The sequence below is a fragment of the Mus pahari genome, chromosome 2 (genome assembly GCF_900095145.1).
Source record: "Mus pahari chromosome 2, PAHARI_EIJ_v1.1, whole genome shotgun sequence".
NCBI lineage: Eukaryota > Metazoa > Chordata > Mammalia > Rodentia > Muridae > Mus > Mus pahari.
The window spans coordinates 72,137,163-72,161,689 of record NC_034591.1 but is presented as its reverse complement, the minus strand read 5'-3'; the positions used below and the strand labels follow the sequence as shown (position 1 = coordinate 72,161,689).

The window sequence follows — 24,527 nt, the reverse complement described above, 5'->3', positions numbered from 1 at the left end:
GTCTCCTCCGATTAGGAGCGACACCGCACACCGCAGCAAAGAAACTTCTCGCGAGTAACTCCTTCTCCTATTGCTCTTATTTGTGACCTTTTTTTTTTTTTTTTTTTTTTTTTTTTTTTTTTTTTTTTCCCTCCTCCTGCAGCTTCGGCTGGCTTAGCTGATTCCCCCCCTGCTAGCCTGGCTTCTAAACTCATTCAGGTCTCTGTGCTAGGATTAAAAAAAAAAAAAAGAACTCTGATCAAAGTGAAAAGAAACGCGCCTCTTCGAGGTAAGAAGAGGAGCGGAGGGGCTGGGGAAACAGGAGGAGAAGGGAACGAACAAAGGCAGCAGAAAGTCGAGAAAGGGGAGAGGAAGGAGGAAGACTCCAGATCGGACTGCAGCAGGGGGCCCAAAGATCCCTAAAACCGAGAAACAGAAAATAAAATGACAAACGAACCTCATGGACATCACTGAGGCTGAATTCCCTCCTGAGGTGCGGAACAGGAGAGCTGTGGAATGAGTGTGTGTAGAATTTGAGCCAAAGCCTTAACTAGCTTGAGTGAGTCATATCCTTCCCATTTGATTCCAGGCCAAGAGATGATGTAATGCGCTGGCCCTTCTTTAGCGCCCTGCTCTGGCTCTCTCCCTCTGGCTCTGCTGCTCACTCTCTTTCTCCTGGGCTCGCCCTCCTCCCCCTTCTCCTTTTTAGCTCAGCGCTGGTGAAGTCACTATTTAAATCTGGCAGAACTGAAGCAAAAACTTCAATGTAACCAAAACAGCCCCAGGCCCAGTTCCAGGCTCAGGGCCTTCGCGGTGCAATCGCCCTTAGAAACCAGTAAACAGGCTGGGAAACAGTGCAGCCTGGGGATGGCCTACAGCTGCCGTCGGAGCTCAGAGTGGGACCCCCGGAGTCCCCGACCAGGGCGGAGTTGTTCTTCTAGAAATAAATAAATGATAGATAGATAGATAGATAGATAGATAGATAGATAGATAGATAGATAGATAGATAGATAGATAGGCAGACAGATTTGGAAAGAGCCCAGCATTTGGAGCCAGGGCAATAACAAGACAAGAAGACACTAGGGAGGGAACAGGTTGGAAAGACCAAGAACCAAAAGCCAACTCCAGTTACCAAGAGAAGGTTTTCAGCTGGGAACCAGGTGACGGGTTTCCACTGCCCATGGACATTTTTCCTGGAGCTGCATGGGATTTTCTGCTGCAGAGTGCCAGCCACCTTTCCTCCAGAGAGTTCTCATATCTGACCTCCCTGTCAGCAAGGGCAAAACCACTTCTGGTCCAAACACGCACTTGTGTCTGGGTCCGTCAAGAACTGTGAAATTGAAGTCATTTCTCCCTCCGCAGGCAGGCCACTCTGGGGGTTCGTTAATGTGCTAAGAGAAAAGGACCCCTCCAGCCAAGTGCAACCTTGTCCTTCTGAGGTTAGCTCTCCACTCCCGGGGGAACTAGGCAAAGAGAGCACAGGAAAATCATGGGGGCCCCATCAGAACAAAAGAAGGGCTTCCCATTCATCACCTTGCTGCGGGGATGGGATGAGCCTTCCGGGTGGAGCTGTGTATTTAAGAGTGTGCAGGGAGAGCAGTGTGTATGTGTGTGTGTGTCCCCCTTTCTTAATTACAGAGGGAAGAAAACAGCCTGGGAGTGGTGGAGAAGCCAAATGTTACCTCCACAAATGATAACCAAACTCTTTTAATTGCTGAATTGTTTCCACCTCATCCCACCCCCACCGCACCCCCAACCACACACACACAGGGTACCTGGAACGGTCCTAACTCCTGGCAGTTTTGTTAGCCTGGCCTTCTTATTCTATCCTTTCTATTTCCCATCACTACTTTGTGCGTCCTCAAAAAATGGGAAGTTCACTGGGATTTAAAAAAAAATAAAAATAAAATAAAAAAAAAAAAAGCAGAAGAAAGGCTTAAGACTGCATTTTACCCTCAAACACGATCGCAGCTTTGCCTACATTCTAGTGTCCTTGTCACTGTGTGTGCCAGTGAATCTTGGTTAAGTTATAAAAACATTTCTCTTGTCTGGAGGAAGGTGGCATCCCTGGCATTTGAGAGGCAGAGGCAGGTGGATCTCTGTGAGTTTCAGGCTGGGCTGGTCTACAGAGTATTCCATGACAGCCAGGGCTACACAGGGAAACCCTGTCTCAACACACACACACACACACACACACACACACACACACACACACACACACATCCCACTACCACACCACCATCACCATTACCATCACTATCATGACAACAGAAAGTCATGTCTCTTTACACATCACAAAGCAGAGAGGAGGTGGACGTCCAACTTTAGTTCTGGGAAAATCACAGCTTATTAGAGACACCTGCTGTTGAGGGTCCCCTGAACCCCTGGGATTTAGCTCGGCCCCAGGCCCTATTGCTACACTGATGAGTGAAACAGTTAAGATTTGCCTCACACTCCTGTGAGCCCAGGGATAGGGCCTGAAGGAGCTCTCACCAGCGGGTTTCTCTCAGTCATGACATCCTCTGTTGATGTGGAGGCCACAGTGACTCTCCATGACACCTTTATCAAGGCAGGCAGCTCTGAATTAGAGGTGATCAGCCATAATTATAGCTGGCGCCACTGAAGCCCAAGGCTTGACAGCGGCAAATGTGGTTGTTAGAGTTTGGGCCTCTATGTCAGTGGCCTGCATAACTCACTTATGTCTCAGTGGCCAAGCAGCCATTGATTTTTCTTCTACTGCAGGGAATAAATAAGCCAAAAATTTCAACAGCTCCTACAAGCTATAACTCCAAATCAGCTCAGTGAAATTTTGCATAAATGACTTTCACCTTTTTAGAAGAGACTTGCATTTTCTCCATTTTACCCTGGAGCCCCTAATGGTCTTCCTTGTCTTAGTTTCCATGCTTAATTTTTTGGTGTTATTATTTTAAGCATATCAAAATGGCTATGGAATAGGGGTTTCCAGCTTGATATCTTCCTGTAAACTCAATATGCTGTGCCTAGGATTGTTCTGTCTCACATCATAGGGACTAGATTAAACTTCTGGGCAACAGGCAAAGATCCTGGGCTGTGCACCCAGATTTCACACAGACAGCCTCACGGGGATTTCCCTGGAGACTTGTAAAGACGATGGCTTTGGCCGAGGTCTGACCAAGGCCTCCGCTGAGGCTCGCAGGCATCACGTTCTAGCTAGGAAGAATGGGTAAGTGAACCTCAGGTGACCAAGTAACCTATCCAGGGGGCTCAGTATTTCCAGAACTCATACATAATCCAAGGGCCCAGAAATGTCAACTGTACCTGAATGGGGACAGCACATCAGGACTCCTCTGTGCTGGGACTTGAAAGTCCCAGTAAAGCTTCTTCAAGAAAAACAAAACAAACGAATCAAAGAACAAGGCTTCTTTGGAGTGCCGATGGTGTTGAGACCAAGTGAAAAGTTCTAAGAGGGCTGACAGTTCATTCTTATTTGTAAGTGATGGTTGAAGCATCGTCTTCCCTCTGGGCCGCTTTTAAACCTAGCAAGGGCTGCTCGGTGTATCCTACTGGAAAAGAAACACTCCTGTGTACAGCTAACAGGAGAGACTATTCTAATCTCCACAGGAAATTCCCCCTCAGACCTCCTTTTGCACCCACGTTGCCCGCTGCCCTTGCCCTAGCTCCTCTTTTTTACAGGCTGCTCCTGTGGAGAAAAAGCTTTTAAGTAGGAACTGGTACAGTACTGTATTCCTGGTGGAAGCCTTCACTGAAGTTGCCCTGACCAGCAGGGCTAGGCCCTCAGAACAGCCAGCTCACCCAGGGTTACTGCCAACATCCCCCTCTGCAGAGCTGTCATCCTTGGGAAAGGGTGATAGGTGCCCTGCAGCTGTCCCATGTCACTCACTCGGAGTCCCAGCTCCCGATGACATGTTCAGCTCCCAAGAAGTGGAAACCACTGAGATTTGAGCCCCTTTGGATTCTTTCCAAAACACCCTGCTTTTAAAAGGCACAACAGCCAAGGAGAGGAGACTTTGTTGGTGAATTTCTGAGCTCCATCACGTTACAAAAGACACAGATAATGTAAGAAATAGCGTTCCTTCCTAGAGAGAGCTGGTTTTTTTTTTTTTTTTCTTTCTTTTAAGCCTCATCTATTCTCCTCAAGGAAAAGCATATCATCTTCTCCCAGACATTGTTTTTAAAATTTAACCCATGATTCCTCCAGTCTCTGGGGAGTTTGAGAGGCCAGATAATTTCAGAGTTAAATAAGCTGTAATGACTATCACATGTAATCAGCCATAAACCTAGTATTAAAAATTATTCCCCCAAATGTGGCATCTCTTCCTTTTTTCATTTACAATAACCATCCAGGTGGTTTTCCAAGGACCGCCCCCCCCCTTTGCAAATTGCTTCCAGCGAACCTTCCGGTCACAGACCACTGCACACCCACATGGTGTCACTCAGGATTCCTTTCAACTTGGGTGTCCTGTGTTTTCACAGTGGACAGAGGCTTAGGGGTGTCTGTGGCACGTATCCTAAAGCACGTGCAAGCAGGGCCAGCAGCAGTCTTAGGTCACTGGGTCTGCTAATGCCAGCCGCAGGCTCACCCAGGGAAAGAGGGAAAGCAAGGCTTTGAATGATCTGTTCTCAGTGACTCCTATCTGGCACCTACTGTAGCTCCTATCACTTGGCACAAAGTACCCTTGGGCAACTCACTGGCTAGCCATTCTTGTGTCAAATGCCATGTGTAATGTCCTGAGGAAGCAATGTTGAATGAAGGGCCATGATCATCTAATGACAAGAAACTTTATGGGTAGGTAGGGTTTATGAGAGCCCTTTGATTAGTCATAAGATAGCATCTTGAATTTGATAACACATTTCCTTCAATTTTTGCCTCAGTCTTCAAATATAGACACTATCATATCACTTGAAACTACCATATAGTTTGAAAGGCATTTGCATCTTCTGCTTTCTCATACTTCTTTCCTTAACCCAGACCTTAGCAGGGATCTAGACCATGACGGGTAAGTCCTGGAGAAACCTGACTGAATTCCGGTCTCTTTGACTCCCATTCATTTTCCCCACTGCATTGTTCCTGTGGAACATGACTATGGTCTTCTCTATTCTGTGTAGACACAGTAATATTTCTTTGTCTTGTGCCATCGGACACATCTAAAACATAGTCGTTAACCACCATGAGCTGAAAATTGAGCAGAGTTGTCGAACAGGGACATGACCATAATCCTTTTCGCCGACCATTTTATACCAAGGCTCTAGTATCCTTAATAGTTCAGGAATAGTTCATAACATGAATTTGTGAGTCCAGAAGCAGTCGCTGCCCCTGACTTGGCAAGGACGACAGAAATGCATGAAGACAGGAATCTCTTCCAAATGTCATGGTTGTGATCAGACAACCTTCCAGAGAGACAGGGCTTAGCATAGAGGGAGAGAGGGAGAGGATTTTGTTGTAAAAATGAGCAAGATGGTCTACCTGGTCTTGAGAGGCTCCCACTACTCGCATGGGCTCGGCCACCTCACTCTCACATCTCTGGGTCTCATCAGAGCCACACTGATCCAGCACTGCAGACTCCATACCTTCAGCTCCCGTGCTCCCGCTCCACTCCACTGTCTCCAAGGCAAACATGTGGCCGCCAGACTTGACCATCTTTTGCGGAGGACTTTGGTGAGGCAAATCAGCCAGTTTGGGACTTCCAAAATCAGTGGGAAAAAAAAATAGTATTCTTTTGCACATTGTAAATTCTAAACAGTGAGTTATCTTCTTTATGGATTGTCTTGTCCCACTGCCTCCAAGTTCCTTGCCACTGCACATTGTAGTCATCCATTGATACCAGCAGGGAATTGGCTCCAGGATGCCCGTGAGTGCCTGACTCAAATACGTTCAAATCCTGTGTATAAATTAGCACAGCACTGGAATGAAACCTTTGTTTATCTACCCATATGCAGTAATGATATGTCTGAAGAAAACCCTGAAGATAGTTTCTGCTGACTGTTTTTATTGTTAAAATAGTACACACACACACACACACACACACACACACACACACAGGGCTACAAAGGAAATAATGATTTTGAAGAACTTTTGAGGATGCTAGAGGCGCTAAGGAAGGCTACACCACAGAAGAAGTGTGTTTGTGGTTCCACCTCACCAGGATCCCAGCTGCAGAGCCGCAAGTCCGATGATAACCGACCTCCCTTTAACGTGAGCAGAGCAGGCACGGCGTTACTAAGAGGGGTTCTGCAGGAAGCCCTCTCCCTCTACCACTTCTGCCTGCATAGGAAGATTCCTTTCCCCCTTTAAAACCTCAACCCTTGGGCCTTCCAAATGGAATTATCTGTGTTTTGATTAACCGGGGCCCCTGAGTTAAAATGTTGGTTTTGATAAGGGACAATAAAATGAAAGAGAAACTGCTGACATAATATTTTGGTTTCCAAACCCACTTCCACATTCTGCTGTCCTTCTCAGGCCCATACATGACTGTGGTTTCTGTATTTACACCAGAGTCCTGGAAGGAAAGGTGCAGTTAATCCCACCTTACAATGAAGTTTGCCTCTGAGCTCTGAGCTCTGAGCAAATCACTGCAGTGCCTCTTTCATGTGCACTGGTATGGTTTACATCTTCCTGAAAGCCCAGGACAGTGTGAAGAATAAATGGTTTGGCTTCATCCTGTGAGAGGGAAGACATAGTAGCAACGGTGTCCAAGAAGGTTCATAATATAAGTTCCCAACTTCTCATACTTCATGAATATGAGCATCCTTCCGACAACAGAAATAGGAAGGAAACTGGAACCTTAGTAGCGACTGCACCTCTCTCATCACCTACTCTCTGACATTTGCTCTTTTAATAAACAAATATTTTTACTCTTTGAAAGCTCCATACATTTGTACAAAGTGTATTGACCTCATCCATCCCTGACTATCTGCCTCTAGCCTAGTCCCCGTCTCAACATCATGTCCTCTTAAAAAAATAATCTCAGTGATTAGTTTTCTCTCTCTTCTAAAAATATAGAATAGAGTTTATTCAGGGCATGGGGAAGAGAGAGAAGAGAAGAGAAGAGAAGAGAAGAGAAGAGAAGAGAAGAGAAGAGAAGAGAAGAGAAGAGAAGAGAAGAGAAGAGAAGAGAAGAGAAGAGAAGAGAAGAGAAGAGAAGAGAAGAGAAGAGAAGAGAAGAGGAGTAGAGGCCGGCCATGAGCATGTGGCGAGAGGGCAGGGGTGGGGGGAAAGGGAAAACAAGAGTAAGAGGGCAAGAGAACAGGAGAGAGAAACAAGAGCTTCAGTGATTCTTATAGTCTGAGGAAGACTAAATTCTAGATGGCTATCTCAGTATGACCATTCCATGAGCAAAGAAACTCTACGTAAGTGCTAGAGCCAGGTATGGTGCCCTACAGCTGTAGTCTCGGGTGCACAGGAGACTGAGGCAGGATTGCTTAAGCCAAGGAGTTCAAGACTAGCCTGAGCAGCCAACACAGAAAGACCTTGTCTCAAAAATGTTGTTTTTGTTACAACAACAAAAACAGCAGACCCAAAACTTGTTTGAAAGTAAAATAAATAGGGGCTAAAGGCACAGGTCAGCTGTAGAGTTTCTTTCCAACATTCTTGATCCCTTGGCTCCATTCCCAGTACCACAAGGGGCAGGGAGTAAGTAAATACATAAAATGATCAAAAGAAAGTAAGTATTATATGTGTGTTTTCTCTGAGTTTTTTTTTTCTCTAAAGAAGCTAGAATTGTTCTCTATTTTCTACATTTTAAGGTAAAAGGAATATAGCAAGTGATCTGTCTGTAGATGATCCTCTAAGGACTGAGTATCATGTTGCTTCCAAAACAGGATACCTACTGTGGATGGAAAGAAAACATGCGTGTTCACAGCAACATGACATGGTTTGTAGAGTTATGGTCGCCAGGACCCCTGATAAGATTAGCGTTTCCTGACCTATGGCCAGTTTTGCATGGCATTCCCGGTCTGTTTACCCTTAATGCCTCCACAAGTTTATTTTGAAATGTTTCTCGTCTCCTATTGTGACAGTCACAGTGAGACGGGCACGGGGCGGGGTGGGAGTGGGTGGGCGGTGGCATGAGGATTCTTTCATGGTGCCAGTCCACTATACCTGGGACATAAAATGGCTATTTTCTTGAAATTTGGTTGAGTACTAAGGATGACGGTGGCTCTGGGCCCTAAGGAATGCCACACTGTCCTACACAGAGCCCCATCTTCAGGGTCATTTATCCATTACTTTCCCTAAAGGCTATGACAAGCATGTTTTAGAAGCCTTTCATGTCTAGCCTTGTCAAGTGCCACGGCACTTAAGAGGAGAAAATGTCTGTCTATCCAAAAATCAAGAGTGACCGATGAAGGGGAATGGAATCACAACCTGTGAGTCACCAAGGGCTCCATCTGCTGAGGAGCGAGGCGGAAGTGTCTGCATTACAATGATCCACCTTGTAAAGTTTCTGCTTTGACCAACTCTTCGTCATCCTGATCTTGTCATAGGACCAAGGAAACAGCTATTAAAATGGATATCACTATACAAGCCTGGGGAGCAGTCACATTGGTAGCTGCTGCATGCCTAAGAAAACGAATGACTGAACAACAGACTGACTTAGGCACAGGTATGGTAGACATGAGGGAAGTATGCAGAGACAACAGTGATTGGCCGTAGTGTTCTGGGGACATAAAGGACAGAACACACGAAAGATAACCATTCAGACAGGAGCAGAGAGAGACCTCTGACACATTTCTTGCTTTTATTTAAATATATGTATTTGTTTGTGAGATATGGTCTTGCTATATCTTTAGAATGGCCTCCAATTCAAGATCCCCCTGCTTCAGCCTCCAAAGTGCTGGAATGACTGGTATGTGTTATCACACGCATCAGTCACTTATACTCTTTTTGTTTGTTACTTGTGACATCTATAGCAGAGGCCACTGAGCCCCTGTCACCTCTGACAGGTGCTGAAACATTAATAGCCCTTTACTCAGAGAAACATGCTGACAGAAGGCTAGAGTCAATGCTGTGGAGAACGAAGAGGCGAGGGTCATCCTTAAGGACTGAGTTAAAGGATTATGTTAAAGATCTGTGTACTCTCATAAATAAATACTAATTGCTTGCAAGTCGTCCTTGCCATTTGGTGGAGGTGGGGGAGGGTATCCTTGGGCTTGACTTCCAATGCAAACCAGAGCCTCTCCCTTTTCAAATGCAAGTTGCCACTGTGTAAATAGCATATGGGCACCTACCCCAAGCTGCACAATGTCCCTGAGTCACAGCTGCTTTGGGGTGACAGGAGCTGTAGGTCAGTTAGCTTTGAGCCTAGAAGGCCCCTGCATTCACTCTGGGCTGTTACATGTTAATTCTCCAGTTTCTGTTACATTAACAGAGGCATGTGGTGTTACCCGATAGCTCTTGGCTTGGCAAACCTCAGCAAAATCCAGATTCTTCTGTTTCTGTCTCAGTCTCCCATTTCATTACTCTCACCTGACACCTTCCTGCTCTTAGCTGGCTTCAAGTCACCTCACAAAAGGTTTTAGTTGGTAAAGGTGATTTTGCCCTATTGTACCTGTTATGAACTCACAGAAACCCAAGCCGGATGTCCACATAAAGGTTTTGAGGCAGCAGGGCAGGAAAGGCTGGTGTGAGCATGTGTGTGGATTTTCGGTCTGCTTGTTTTGTTATGTGTTTGTGTGTGTGTGTGTGTATGAGTGTGTATGTGTGTGCGCACATGTGTGATGTGTGTGTGTGTGTTGTGAAGGTATGTTCATGGAAGGTGGATGTAGGTAGTTGCAGAAGGCAGAGGGATTGGATCTTTCAGAGCTGCAGTTACAGATGGCTGTTAGCTGCTGCATGGGTGATGGGAACCAAACCCAGGTTCTCCAGAAGACCAGCATGTGCTCTTAGTAGCTGGCCTCTCTTTCTCTCCACCTTCCTGATTTTGTTTTAAGGAAATCTCGCAAATTATTGAGTCACAGAGAAAAAGTTTAAGCTTGGGGGAGCTGTTGAGAGGTTTTTGTAATGGTCTGAAGAGAGGCAATGGAAGCTAATTAATACTGGGTGGGTAGTAGGAGACGTAGGTGAGGACAGAGTCAGATTGGGCAGGGACAAGAAAGCCAGCCAACACTGTGTGAGGAAAGAGAAATCAAGGGTGACTCTGTGCTGTGACCTCATCCAGTGTGTAAATAATGACTCTGATGAAAAAGGTGTCATCACAGGTGAGTGTGGAGGGTCAGGAGCTCTGCTGTGGGCATGTTAAATTTGAGATGCCTATTTGACATGCAGATGGAGAAGTCAGGAAGGCAGACAGCAGGAGCATCTGAGCTTAGCCAGCAGCCAGGGCTGAAGCCGTCCACTGGGAATCACTTCTAACGGACAGTCTACAACACGTAGCTGGGCAGGGCTCAGGGTTGAGTCATGCCAGAGGCTCTTCCAGTAAGAGGAGGGCAGAGGATAAGGAGGAAGGGAGGCAGCAAGAGGGTCAGAAGAGAGTTCTGGTAGCCCTGACTGAGAACGTGTGATGGTGGTCACTGTCATAGGCCAAGGATGCCCTGTCTGCATCACCAAATTAGAAAGATGGGACTGTGGTCCTGTGGCTGCGGTCTCCTAAGGAGAAAGCTAGGAAGGGGCCCACTCTCTTTTTCCATTAACCACTGTACCCCTTCCCCCATGTCTGAAAGCACCAAGAAGGGACCTCCTCTAATATAGACAATGTGAAGTTTTTGATTGGCAAGCACTAAAAGATATGACGTTTCAAACAAAATTCTACCCAAGGGAGTCCCCAATGCCTTGGCCCCTTTCTGCCTTCTGGTTGTCATTCAGAGGGAGTTAAAGCACAGCTCCGGCACCTCCACAGAGATACGTGGTTTTTATTAGCAAGAGATAAACTTCATGTCAACAGACCTCTGCTTTATTCATTCCCACCCCCCTGAGACCTGGCTAACGTGATAAAGTTAGAATTACCCATGGGCACTAGATAGAGACCTCTTGGTTTCTACAGTTAGGGAGCAAGATTAAAAAGAAAGCTGTAAACTTTACTAATGGACGTGATATGGTTACATCTATGACATTTCTCACTATGAGAGTTCCCAGGGTGGCTGGGGGAATGTAGTCTACACATGGGCCCAAGAGCTGTTTTCTAAGAAAGAGCAGAGACAGGGGGAAGAACCTGTCTAGGTTGTTCTCTATTGATGAGTACGGGCGTTCTGAGACATTTTCATTTTTATTTTCATGTATATGTATGTATGTATGTATGTATGTATGTATGTATGTATGTATGTATGTATGTTATGTGTGTATATATGTATGTATGCATCCATGTATGTGTGTGTTTGTGTGTGTGTGTGTGTGTGTGTGTGTGTGTGTGTGGTGTTTGTGTATGTGGAGAACAGAGAAGGATGCTAAATTCTGCTCTGTTGTTATCCACCATATTCTCTTGAATCAGGGCTTCCCACTGGACCTGGACTTAATCGACTGGCCAGCCAGCCCCAGCTACTTTTCTGTTTCTGTCCCCCACACTGTGCTGGGGTTACAAATGCACTTTTTATGTGGGTGCTGGAGATTTGAACTAGATCCCGATGTTTGTTTTTAGCAAGAGCTCCTGCCTCTCCGGGGCCACCTCTCCAGCCCCTGAGACATCATTTTAAGGGTGGCAACCATTTCAGAGTCTGCGACAATAGCTATCATATTAATTAGATCCAGGACCCTTGAGTCACAGAAAGGAGAGATGAGAAGTTTACACTCCAAATAACAAATGAAAAAAATTCAGAGAGCAAAATTGCAGACGTTTATGAAAGTCCCTTTATTATTCTAAGTAAATCCAAACTTTGTGGAATAGGGGTAGCATTGGGCCAGAGCCAAGCTGTCCCTCCAGAGAGACAGCTTGTGTCTGCTTAGGAAGAGAGGGAATGGTGGGTGACTGCTGGGGCTCAGGGAATCACAGACACCCACGAGACCAGACACTGTCACGGTTAGTTCAAAGTCAGGGGGGAAGGAACAAAACCATCCTCCAGTTTTCAATGCATTTTGCAAACATGATCTCATAGAGCACTGGAGCAGAAAAGATTTTGAAGTATGACTTTTGTTACTTCCTAAGTGAGGACTAGGACAGAAGAGGTGGCCTGAGTTGTACAAATCCCCCAGGGTATGTGTGCCTTTCCCAGCTTTCTCAGCTACACTCCTGATAGGCCTGGTAGCTCAAGAGTGCCGGCAGTTGTCAGTCATTGCAGTCATTTCCATTGCTTTGACTTCTTAGAGATGGAGTTGGTGCCCTGAGCAGCCACAGGGTTGGGACCCAGTACATTTCCCATGAACTAGGCCAATGCAGCCAGTCTCTGCCAATCAGAATCTGTCAGAGCTTACTTCATAGCAGTTACTAAATGGTCTGGTGTTTCTGTAACCAAATAAATGCATTAAGAACAGGACCGTTTTCCTGCAATTCTCTCTCACTTCCTGAATCTGTTCTTAGAAGCAGATAAAAGGCAGTAGAAACTCTGGCCCCAGTAATGCCAATTTATATGCACTGCAAAGCAATCCAGTATGCCTGTCAACGCTGCTCCAAGCAGTCCCAATATCAAGCTGGGATGAGACTTGGTCAATCCTGTTACTCACCAGTTCCGGTCTCTCCACCTCTTGTCCAGTGATTTTTTTTTCTTTCATAATAGAATCATTTTCCTTGTACATTTTGTTTGGGGAATTGCATTTTTCTTAATTTGGTAGTTTGGTTAATTGGAACTTTTTCCCATCAATTATTATAAAATATACATTTTTTTTTTTTTTTTTACAATGCTAGGGACCAAGCCCAGGGCATGTCCTGGGGGAGGTGCTCTCCCACTGAGCTTCACCACTTCCGGTCCTGGTAGAGTGTACCTGACATGCATTTATCACTGGACCTTTCTAACCATAGGTTTCAGTGACATTAGGAAAATGGTGAAACTTCTGAAGCAGGAATGATTTTTTTTTTAAAGTGTAATGATAATTATAATAAAAACAAAAGCTAAATAACCAGTTCTTATTAAATTCCAATCATGTGCTGAGGTAGTCTATACCATCTTGCTGAATTCTAAAATCAAGTCTGGTACAATGCTTATCCTTCTTTTACAAATGAGGAAATGGTTTTCAAAAGGTGAAGGTACTTGCCCAGGCACATAGTGTGTTCGTACCAGTTCACACAAAAAGTGAAGGCACACAGTGTGTTCACATCAGTTCACACCATCCACTGTGCCTGCCGTACTATTTCTCTGAGGACACTAATCAAAACCAATTCCTCCTTGGTTTATCTGTATTATTACCCATTTTTAAAAGATTTATTTTATGTTCAACTACGTGTGTGGTGGATGGTATGTGCATACGAATGCAGGGGCCCAAGGATTCAGAAGAGGTTGTCAGGTTTCTTGGGCATGGAATTATAGTCAGTTGTAAGCTGCTAGTAGCTAAACCCAGATCCTCTGAAAAATGACTCGAGGAATTAAAATCTCTCTTTTCTCACCTAAAGTAGGAAGATTCAGACTGGGCCTATCACATAATGGAATCTATCACAAAGATATTTACCTGTTCATATTTATTGCTGCTTTATTTACAATAGCCAGAGAATGGAAATAACCTAGATATCTACCCACTGATGAGTGGATAATTAAAATGTTGCCTATTTACATAATTGTACATTATACAGCTATTAAGAAAAATGAAATTATGAAATTTTCATGTAAGCAGATGTACCTGGAAACGATCATTCTGAGTTAGAAAACTCAGACACAGAAAGGCAAATGTCACGTATTTTTCTCGTAGAATGATGTTAGCTTTGAATCTTCAGATATGGGTGTTTCATTTGGAAAACCCACAGAGGTCAGGAAATGAATAAGGAGCTATTGGGATAGCTCTTAGGAGAGGGGAGAGAGAATGAACTGATATAGGGAAGAAAGGAAATATGGAACAGGAAGAGTTAGGTGGAGGCAAGGAAGAAGAAGAAAGATAGGGAGGAATAACTGACTTTAAAAGCTTTCTGAAAGGGGCTGGAGAGATGGCTAAGAGGTTACTGGCTCTTCCAGTAGTCCCGAGTTCAAGTTCCAACAACTACATGGTTGCTCACAACCAGCTGTAACAGGATCTGATGTCCTCTTCTTGTGTGTGAAGACAGCTACAGTGTACTCATATATTTTAAATAAATAATATTTTAAAACTTTTTGAAAAAGTAATATGGAAATTTAATACTGTAGAAGCTCCCTAAATATATGCATATATGTATATATATAGATACACACATATATGCACATACATATACACATACACATATCCATACATAAAAAGAACTTAAATGGGATTACCCTATAACAGGGACAATACCCCTACTGTTCACTCCTGACTAGCGAGTAGAAAGCCCATTAGGTTTTGAAGTTGCTAGCTAGTGGACCTCCAAAACCAAAACATATCCATTGCTATTCTATTAACCACCCTCCAGAACCTGCTGAAAATTGTACACACTTGAGTTAATGAACATGGAGAAATCAAGATGGTACTAACCTTGAAGTGTTATCTATACTGGCTAGCTTCCTTTCACAGTGCTATAAGATGCTATGAACACTCCCACAGGAGAAGACTAATCATCAGTCTTACTGGCTCTGGACCCTGGGAGCTACAGTAGTGACTGGCCAGGCAAGGCAACAGAAGGACATCCAAGAGGAGTCCTGGAGGAGTATTGATATTATAGATTCCAATATTGATAGTATAGTGGAAGCCAGAGGCAGCAAACCAGACCAACAACTCATTGCAGTGAACATTTGCAAGCAGAGAGATGTAGACAAAGATGTCTCTTATGAGAGACACTGTGACACATTACAGCTTCCACAAGAGATTTTTTTCCTTTTATGGGGGAGGTTGCAAGGGTGGAAAATGGGAATGAGGGGATGGGGAGATGGGGAAAATTGGGGTACATGATGTGAAAATCGCAAAGAATCAATAAAAAGTTAAATAAAAAAGTACTGGTCCAATGTGTCTCAAATGATGCATATATGAAAGTGTGTTATAAGAGCCTGTTTTCTAAGATAAGAACACACTAGGCAAGGGACACATGTCTGAGCAGAAAACCATTCATTTCACACTAAATGTCCCTACATGGCTCAAGCAGTTTACCCCAGCCTTTTAATGGTAGACTGTTAGGAACTGGCAGAGTGCACACATACTGCACAAACAGGCACATACCTATATGTTTTTATATTCGTGAGCTTTTGCTGCTTTGATTTTCATTCATTTATACTCTCTGTTTTTATATATGGCACATGGGAGATATATAGAATCAGAAACGAGACTGACTAATTATTCCATATAACCTACATATTTCCCTATGTGCCTGCTCTTGCATACACAGCATCTGCATATAAAATATGTTGTATCTTTTGATTAAACTATCAACTTCTCTTATTACTCATTAAGGAAAATAGAAAATATTTCTAAGGCAGAAACTCAGCAACCCAAATTCAGGCCTGCGATTTATTTAAAAGATACACTTAAAATCAGCTACTAAGAGACAGCAAACTCAAGTAAGCACTTCCCAGGCTTTGAGCTTGCTATTCACAGTGCTGCTGTTTTGTGGTTTTGGAGACAGGGCCTCAGTCTATTCCAGACTGATCTGGAACAGTGTAGCTCCTTCTGGCACTGAACTCATGATGATTCTCCTTGCCTTGGTCTCCCAAGTGATGAGCCAAGGCTTGGCTGCTGATTTTTAAAACATTTTGTTATCCCTCACCTAGGTCAGGGAATACTATGAGAATGTTTAATAAGGGTGACGCTGGAAAAAGAACTGGTTAAGGAGGAAATGAAGCCTGAGCTAGCCAGGCTCCGTGACTGTGCCTGGTCCATCTGTATCGAGACACCCTTGACCTGAGCTGGCAGCCCATTTCCATGCGGTACCCGGGCAGGAGGGGCCCCAGCAGCAGGTGGAATTCCAGGAATAAGGAGCCCGACACAGGAAACACACAACAAACGTTTCAGTTGGGTGATCTTGGCTTGCAGCCACAAACTGTAACCCAGCCAAACTGTCCGCCGCTGCCCCGGACAGAGGCCCACAGTTGTATATTGTTCTTCTGGTTTGCTTTGAATTATTTTTTGATATTCAGAAAAGTTGCCAAGATAGAGCATAGCACCCCTGTGGACTCACCCTTCTGAGTTTCCCAAGTCTAGTACTTCATAGGACACTGGCTGTTTACCAAAACAGAAATTAACATGGAGATATACCAGAACGTTATGAATTAAAATACAGGCTTGATTCGTGTTTTATCTTTTTTTCTCTCACTAATTTTTTTTTTCTTTTCCAGGAACCAATCCAGAATACAAACATAATGGAGTTATCATTTTATTTCCTTGCTCAAAAACAGGCTCTCATTGCTAACCAAAGCAAATGCTATTTGGTACTTTGTCATATCTTATATTTTTAGTGTTGTCTGCGAACATTCACCAACACATCCCCTAAAATATTAGCTAAGCAAATTGGACATGAATCATTCTCTCAATCAAGACTGACCTTTCCCACATCCACCTTTAGCTTCCGTGGCTGCTACAGCTTGAAGCCCCTCCCACAGCTCTGCAGAGCCCCAGCCCATTTTTAAGTCTTATATATGATGTTTCCATTTCAAGGAAACACTCTTAGCTCCTCAGAGGTGAGAGCACTTTTTCACTAAGAGTCTCTGCTCACCCTACATAGAGGGATGCACCATCATGAACCACTAATGTAGAGCAAACAGGCTAAGGCTAGGCCATGGTGAGCAAGAAGAACAAGGGAACATACATCCCTAATGGTAGGCATGGCAGTGAATTGAAAACTAAACTTCATACTCCTAGCCCCTAGTAAAACTCAAAGGCATAGACTACAATGAGGTCATTGATTATGAAATACATTGAAATATTATCAGAAGATAATAAGTGTTGAGTATCCCTTATCCAGAATTTCTGGGATCAGACATATCTCAAGTTTTAAGACTTTTTTTCAGATTTTTGAAATACACACACACACACACACACACACACACACACACACACCTAGGAGATGGGGTCCAGCTCTAATGTGAAACAAATACCATATACGTGTGTGTGTGTGTGTGTGTGCTCGCGTCCGTGTGCGTATACATGGTTGAAGATAATCTCATATGATATTTTCAATAATCTTATGCATGAACTGAAGTTAAATGGTGCCATGGAATTTTCTACCTGTGGTGTTTTATTAACACTTTAAAAACTCCATACTTATGCCTAGTGAAATAACTCATTGGCTAATGTTGTTGGCTCCCAAGGTTGCTGACTGAATGAAGTTCAGTTTTTAAGAATCCACATGATGGAATGAGAGAACTGACTCTCACTGGGTGTCCCATGATCTTGCCAAATATGAATCATGAAACAAGTCCCCATCCTTATATAAATCTAATGTTTTTAGACTTTCATATTTTAGCAGGTGTTTTGTCACATGTACATTCAGAAGGTTTGGGCAGGAGACCCATGGGCTGGAGGGCCATCAGAGCTGTGTAGTACCTCACCACCAAAACGAAAAGTTCAGATTTATTTATACTTAGAATGTTCAGTGTAGGGATGCTTTGCTTAAGCTGTATAAAGACAGCCAGTTACATTACTTAAACAGGAGGAGATCCTACGTCCACTAACCCACCCTGTTTATAGAAGAACTTAACTATCTATAAATGTAGTTTGTGTTTTATACATTTTCTCACTTCTTTATCATACCTGCTTGTGGACGTTGTACATCGTGGTGCGCACTAGGCTCCGCACCACGATGTACAACGTCCACAATTTTTGTAATATAAATATAGAAGAACTTAACTATCTATAAATGTAGTTTGTGTTTTATACATTTTCTCACTTCTTTATCATACTTAAGGTTTGATTATTTTGGTAATATAAATTTAGAAGAAAAACAGGTATCACTGACCGTGCAACTCTTTTGCAATTTCACAAACCTGTATTTATATTCACATAAGTACAATCAATTAATTATAAAAACACAATAAATGCAACCACCAAAATTGAAAAACAAACTTCAGTGGATCCAGCAGTGTTTACAAACCCAGACAGTGAAAGAATTAAACAAAACAAACCATAAATCTCACTGCAGCGGCACTGATGCTTTTTAATTCTTCAACTGAAAAGATGCCCAGTGTGCTCTGTTCATTCATTTAACTGAAGCATTAGGCTAGCATATCTATTGAACAAAACCTGGGCAGTAGAAAGGAGAATTGTCAGTCTTCCCTTGGATGGGAAGTCTCCCAAAAGCTTCTTTACCCTCACAGTGAACGAGCTCTGAAACTCAAACCTAAATGTGACACACTTTACTATGCTATCATTTCATATAAGATTGTTAGAGATTCAAGGCTAGGGAACTAATGCAAAGAAATGTACAGTTAAGAAGACAGGGTCATTTAAAGAGAGCCCTGTTTTTCCAAACCTTTAGTATCTTGCACAGTGTGACTATTCCTTCTTACACAGACAAAACAAAGTTTGTCTAAAATCAGTTACTAAGAACCCTGTCTTTGTGACTTGCAGTTTATTTTACATCCAATACATCTCTCAAATAAACTGTAAATATGAACTAAATTTAAATCCATTGACCTGATATGTCTTGCCTTCTGTGATACAGTCAATATAGGACATCAAAAGTAACTATACAGAAAAACTTCATTTGCAAACTTAGAAATGTCTCCTGACTTTACAAGCAGAACAAATACCTCTGCATAACATCAGGGCTGTTCTTTCTCACCATTGCGCTCCTCGCTTCCCTCTCATCACTTGAAAACCATCATTTAACAGGACCATATAGGGAATAAGTCATACTCAGAACAAAGTGTCCACATATTCTTGAGTAAGAGACAAATTCTGCGTTTAGTTTACAGAAGGACCTATAGGCACAGGTCCTCTGCTATAGTGATGGGTGATATTTTCTTATTGCAAACTTCAAATATTCTACATCTTTAAGAAGAGTACTCCCGAACAGTCGTCAACTCCAGTGCCCACCCACAGCCTTGGCTACTGGCTAGAACACAATCCAGGGAAGGTATCCCTGACCACTCTGACTGGCTTTTGCACAGTGAGCTGAACACCCCCACCCACCCACCCAAGGAGAGCATGCTAGAACCTTCTGCAGACTCCTGTCTTCAAAATCCATTTAAAGCAGGTCATGCTGAGCAAACCAGAGCTTCCTCTGCAATCCCAAGAGCACGGGGTCCTAGCTTTGTTTCCTACAAAGAAAGCAGGTTACCAAATCTCATCTAAGACCTTATGTGGTGCCAATAAAGCTTGTGACAGGGCAGTTGTGATAAATTCACTGGAGTGCCTCGGCCTGCGAAGGGTTACTTTCTTCTTGTGTTGTTCCATAGCTCTCTTGCCTTTCTTCCTCTCTTCCTTAAGCTAACCCCACCCTGACTTCTCTTTTACATTAATTTTTTTTTTAAACAAACAAGCCTTGGCTTGAGTCTCAAAAACCTGCATCTATGAGTGTGAAAGACCCATTAATCAGCAAGGTGGGTGACTTGGGACTGACTCAAGACACTTGAAGGACTTCTTCGGAGGTCTTCATAAGGAGGAGACCTAGCCCAACCCAGTGCAGCTTCTGAGAGCTGAGCCCAGGGTGGTATGGCCACCAGCCACATTACTCACTGGGGATATTGAGTCATGTGCATTTATAAGGGGGTGGGCACAGAACACGGAACCTTCCTAATGATGCCGCTAAGCCTGAGAATAGCGGCTCCCTTGCCGATTCTAGGTTTGGCATTCAAGATTCATCTTCAGGACACCTGGCCCTTATTTATTACCTAAACTTTCTGCCATCACCTCTTGGGGTGCAACACTCACAAATTCCCAAACCAGAACCTTTGCTGTTTCATTATAAGCTTGAGGTGAGAGGGCAGCAAATGGGAGACCTGCTCCCCAATTCCTGCTTATGCTTAGGTTAGACCTCCGGAATCATCGTAGGTAGGGTGACATGGGTGTGGGATTCTTGTGTCCTTAGGTGTACGAAGTGCTCTTTGTTTAAGTCTCTAAATCCCAGAGTAAAAATTAATCCCGAACGTTAAATCATTCTTAGATTCCAGACATTCAACCAGATATCTCAGCATCACTTTCCACGCAGACTTTACAAGAAGACAGAAAGTAATTATCTACACTCTCAACCTCTGTTTGCCCAGACTTATCAGTTCAAGCCAATCCTCCCCACGCCAAATCTTTGCCAAATTTCTTCCTTAACAAAAGCAGAAGAAAAATGTAGCTCTTATTTCTCTGCCCTCCTTTTTCTTTATAAAGTCCCTAACTATATTTTTAAAGTTTCATTTAAACTGGGGCATTTGGTAAGTTGATAGTTATAGCATTGCTCACAGCTGTGGGAAAACTGACATAAAAAATAACCAGCTCAGAAAAATGGCCCATGCACAGCATCTTGGAGTTTTTATGTTTTATTAGCAATTTGGACTCATTACTGTTTGGAGGAGGAAGGGAGGGAGGGAGATGTTTCTGCAAGTTGTTTCTTTAATGCATTAAGCAGAGTTTTCCAACCAAGTTTAATCCAGCTCTGCCCAGCCCCTGTAACATGACTGAAGGGATCTCGGCAGTGCTGGACACAGGCCCGGCTCTTCCTCCCCACAAGCCTTCCACCACCCATTTCCCTTCACCACAACCCACCACCTATTCCCTAGGTGCTTCACGGAGCTTCCACGGGAGAGTGAGATAATCTCGCCACAACTTTGCATACTCTCTGATCTTTCTCAGGTTCTGTCCTTTTCTTAGTTCTTTGGGCAAAAATGGGATTACCATTTGGCTCCCACTCCTGCATTGCCACCATGGCTTTGAATGATCAAGCCTGAGGTCACAGATGTCTCCCAAGCAATACCTAACCAGGCCTTTCTCTCTTCAGAACCTTCATTATTTGTACCTGAGTGTGGCTTGGTTGGAGGGAGAGTATACTGCCTCCAAAAATCTTTTCTTCCTGGTACTGTTCTGTCATAATAAACTCCCACTGGCAAGTAGTGTGCACTTTGTTAAGGAAAGGCACCAGTAAATGATAGCCAGGTATTCTTATGCTCTCCTTTGCTGCATCTTTGGGACGCAAAAATTATATTTGTGGGCAGAAAGAGCCCCTTATGACATACCTCAGGAAAATAATCAACACATTTGACGAAATGCTAACTACATAGAAATCACTTTCTCCATTGCTGCCCTTCCCTGGGTGCACATGGGCCACAGTGTAAATCTAGCAGACACAGGACTGAGAAGATTCAACAGGAAAATCCATCTTACTCAAGCCCTCAGCCTTGTGGGGAAGGGGAAGGGAGGAAGGCAGAGAGACAGGAACTCCTGGTGATGCTTCCACCCTTTTCCTGAGCAAACCTTTAAGGTCTTACAAGGAACTGAAAGTGAAAAGATACAAAACTCTGAAAACATTGAATGTAACGTGAAGGGCTATGTTACCTCAGCGTTCCTTGGTGTGAGGCACAAATGAGAGATAAGAATATAAACATCACCTCTCTGCTCGGCTTCTCTGTCTCTCTTTTCGTTGGCTAAGCTGTGATGCAAAGACAGAAATATGACTCCTAATGAGCACCTGCGCAGCTCAGCTCAATGGCTTTCTATGAGGACACCTCTCTGGTCCAGACGGCCAGCAGCAGCCGCAGCCGGATGCATCCCCTGAGCCACACTGGTGGTACCTGTGCGGCAGATTCTTGGTGAAAATGGGGTCTAGGGGTCTGTACCTAGGAATTTTCCTTGCGACGTTTGAGAAGACTCATTCTCTCTTTCAAAAGAGTCTAGCCTGTACATGGGAAGGAACAGGGGTAAAATAAAATAAAATACAGTACCAGAGATGGGAAGGTATCGGCAGTGCCAAGAGCATTCGAGGGTAAAGGCAAAGTGCAGAAGAGCATTAGGGTCCAAGCCAACAGGAGGAGTGCATAGGTGAATGAGGGACATAAAAGTGCATATGTGAATGAATGAGGGAATGCAAACACAAGCAGTCCACCCATCTATCACTGATCACCACTAGAAACATTGAAAAAAAAAACAAACACAAAACAATTTGGGGAAAGAAATCTTATGGCCACGGGAAAGGGGGCTTTTCTATTTCTGAGACTTCAGAAAGTTTCCCTGGCAACTGTGACAATGGACTCTTAGCCTAAAGTTCATGTTGCCCTCCCCTTGCCTTAGAGAATCCTCTAGCCTGTGCTCACACAAGAGATATGTCCCCTAAGTAGCATCTTGTTCCCTCTGCTGACACACAAAAGAAGGAGATGTTTGTGGGAGCTAAAACCTCTCGTCTTTCCACGGGACCAATATCCCTCCCCTACATCTTTCTCTCCAACTGTAAGCATGAGTGTTTGGCAGAATGTGTGACATGGAACTTATAAGGCAAAGGCATTCTTGTCCCTCCATGATCCTCCCTGAGAGGCTCAGAGACGGACGCTCTCTGTGCAGGAGCTTCGGAGAAGCTTGCTCACACCGCTCTGCCATCGAAGCCATCCCCCCATCCCAGGGCATCTCCAAGTGTAGGTGTAGGGTCAGGTAGTAAGCTGGTAGTGGTAGCATGGAGGAGGGCTCAGCCTCTACAGATGTGTGCTTAAATCAATCTTTAGAGAGAGAGGTGACAAGTCAGCTTTATGGTCTGGCCCCCAAAGACTTACTGTGGAGAGCAAAAATCAACAGCCTTGCGCTGAACAGGTTTAAGTTGGCCAAGTTTAACCACTGCCATTTCCTGCCTGGGCGAGCACGAGTGCTCTTAACCCACACCCGTGTTTGGAACTCCAGGAGGTGGCATAAAATCCAGAGCTGCGGTGAAGCCACCTGGTGTGGGCACTTACCCTGAGAGCTTTAGGCACTCCGAAGTCCCTGTCTCTAGAAGTCCAGATGTCTTCAGTATCTTGTCCAAACCACTTTGCTGTTTGTTTTGTCTTGTGTCCCCCTCACCTTTTAAATCAAGATTAGTGGCCAACCGTGAATGGTTAAGTACCATGGCAGCCCCTTTGACTAGAGAAGCAGTACTCTGGCTTTCTTTTCCCTATGTTCCCTTTGTCCTGAAACTGTGACTGTGCCGTGTTCTCTGGACATGTGAGTCTAGGCTGTTGGGAGTGCAGCATATTGTCCTGCTGTTCACTAGGGGGACAGCCACCTTGTCCCTGGGGGCTGGTATGCACTGCACAGGCTTGGTATGAAAGTCCCTCATAGGAAACGGGTCCAAACAAAAGAACTATGTTTCCCTTTTACATGATTTTGCTGCCCTAGAACAGCATGTCCGCTTCCTTCACAGCTGGCCTGCTTGCCTGTGGCAGGAAAAGCACTTGTCATTTATGGTGTTTATAATTTGTGTGCAACGTTCATAGTAAACCTCTGTTATAGCTCCCTTCAAAATAATGCCTGTCAAACTTCCCGAGGACAGGGCAAACCCCCATCCCATACAGGCAGTGAACAAATGGAAAACTTTCTAGAAAGCCAGGCCCTAAAAATCCAACCAACTGTCCCTGACTTAAAAGTAAAACTTAGAAAATACCAGAGCTTTCCTGAATCCTGTGACTGTGTTTCAATAACGACAGGGAGTTTTACTTAGGTTTAGTTTCTAAGCCTGGAAAATAACACACACCAGCAGGTATGCAAATAGGCCAAAGAAAACATGATGCGCTGAAAATATGTGGCTGTTGTGCAGTAGGCAGGAGGAGGGCTAGGTTTCTCTTTTGACATCTGGACATTGACACTGAGATCTACGGAAGTCAGAGGGTAGGAGGCTGGGTGGGAGGGAGAAAGAGATTTGTGGGGAAATCTTCACTCCCACGTATTATTAAGTTCAACAAACCTGAGCAGCTAACAGCAGTGAAGACAGACGCCCTAAAGAGTTCTGGTATGCTCGGTGGGATGGGGAGGGTGGGCTGAGGTGGAGAGGCCTGAGGGAGTGGGATGGGGAGGCAGTGCTGAGGTGGAGAGGCCTGAGGGAGTGGGATGGGGAGGCAGCGCTGAGTGTCTGACATCTGAGCTTCACTTGGAGGCTGGGGAAACCACTTCATATGTAGGACATAGGGGGATCCTGTCTCCTGCCAGCCCACTCTGAGGAAGAAGCTTAGAGAATGGGTGCTGGAAAGGATTCAGGATAGTACAATTGAGGCCAGCCTGGGCTACAGAAGGAGTGGGGAAGGAGAAGGAAGAGGAAAAACCAAGGAGAAGGGAAGAAAATCAGAAAGGGGAAGGAAGAAAGAAGGAAGATAGTATGTACACAGGAAAAGGCAAAGCCTGACACGGCTGGAATGTTCGGGGTCTGAAAGTATCGGAAGATGGTGGAAGCAATGTTTTATGCTGAGAGAAAATGGGCACAGTAAACTGAGGCTAGACTGTAAAAGCCCAGAAGGTAATGCCAGCTCTTCCCAGAGTAGATGACAGGGAAGGGTAATTTAAGAATATCCCATAGATTATCAACGTAAGAATGGAACGAAGAGGACAGGTAAGAGAAGGAGAAACAGGAGGAGAAATAATTCTATATGTTAGTAAGGTAAGGAAGCACTATACTCAACACAGTATGTTGGTCTCCTCCCTCCCTCCCTCCCTCCCTCCCTCC

The 24,527-nt window shown here is 44.3% G+C and overlaps 1 protein-coding gene across 2 annotated transcripts in view; it reads right to left on the bottom strand.

The window, feature by feature from the left end:
• The window catches only part of Creb5 (cAMP responsive element binding protein 5), a 397,047-nt gene that overhangs the window by 123,040 nt on the left and 249,480 nt on the right, over positions 1-24,527 (bottom strand). The window contains exon 1 of one of the 2 annotated variants that reach the window (XM_021190045.2): positions 437-654. The exons of the other annotated variant lie outside the window; for it this stretch is intronic. Within the exon in view, the coding sequence (XP_021045704.1) occupies positions 437-447 (11 nt within the window). The 5' untranslated portion in view covers positions 448-654. Of the gene's footprint in view, positions 1-436; positions 655-24,527 lie in introns of those variants that run through there. 2 annotated transcript variants of the gene reach the window in all.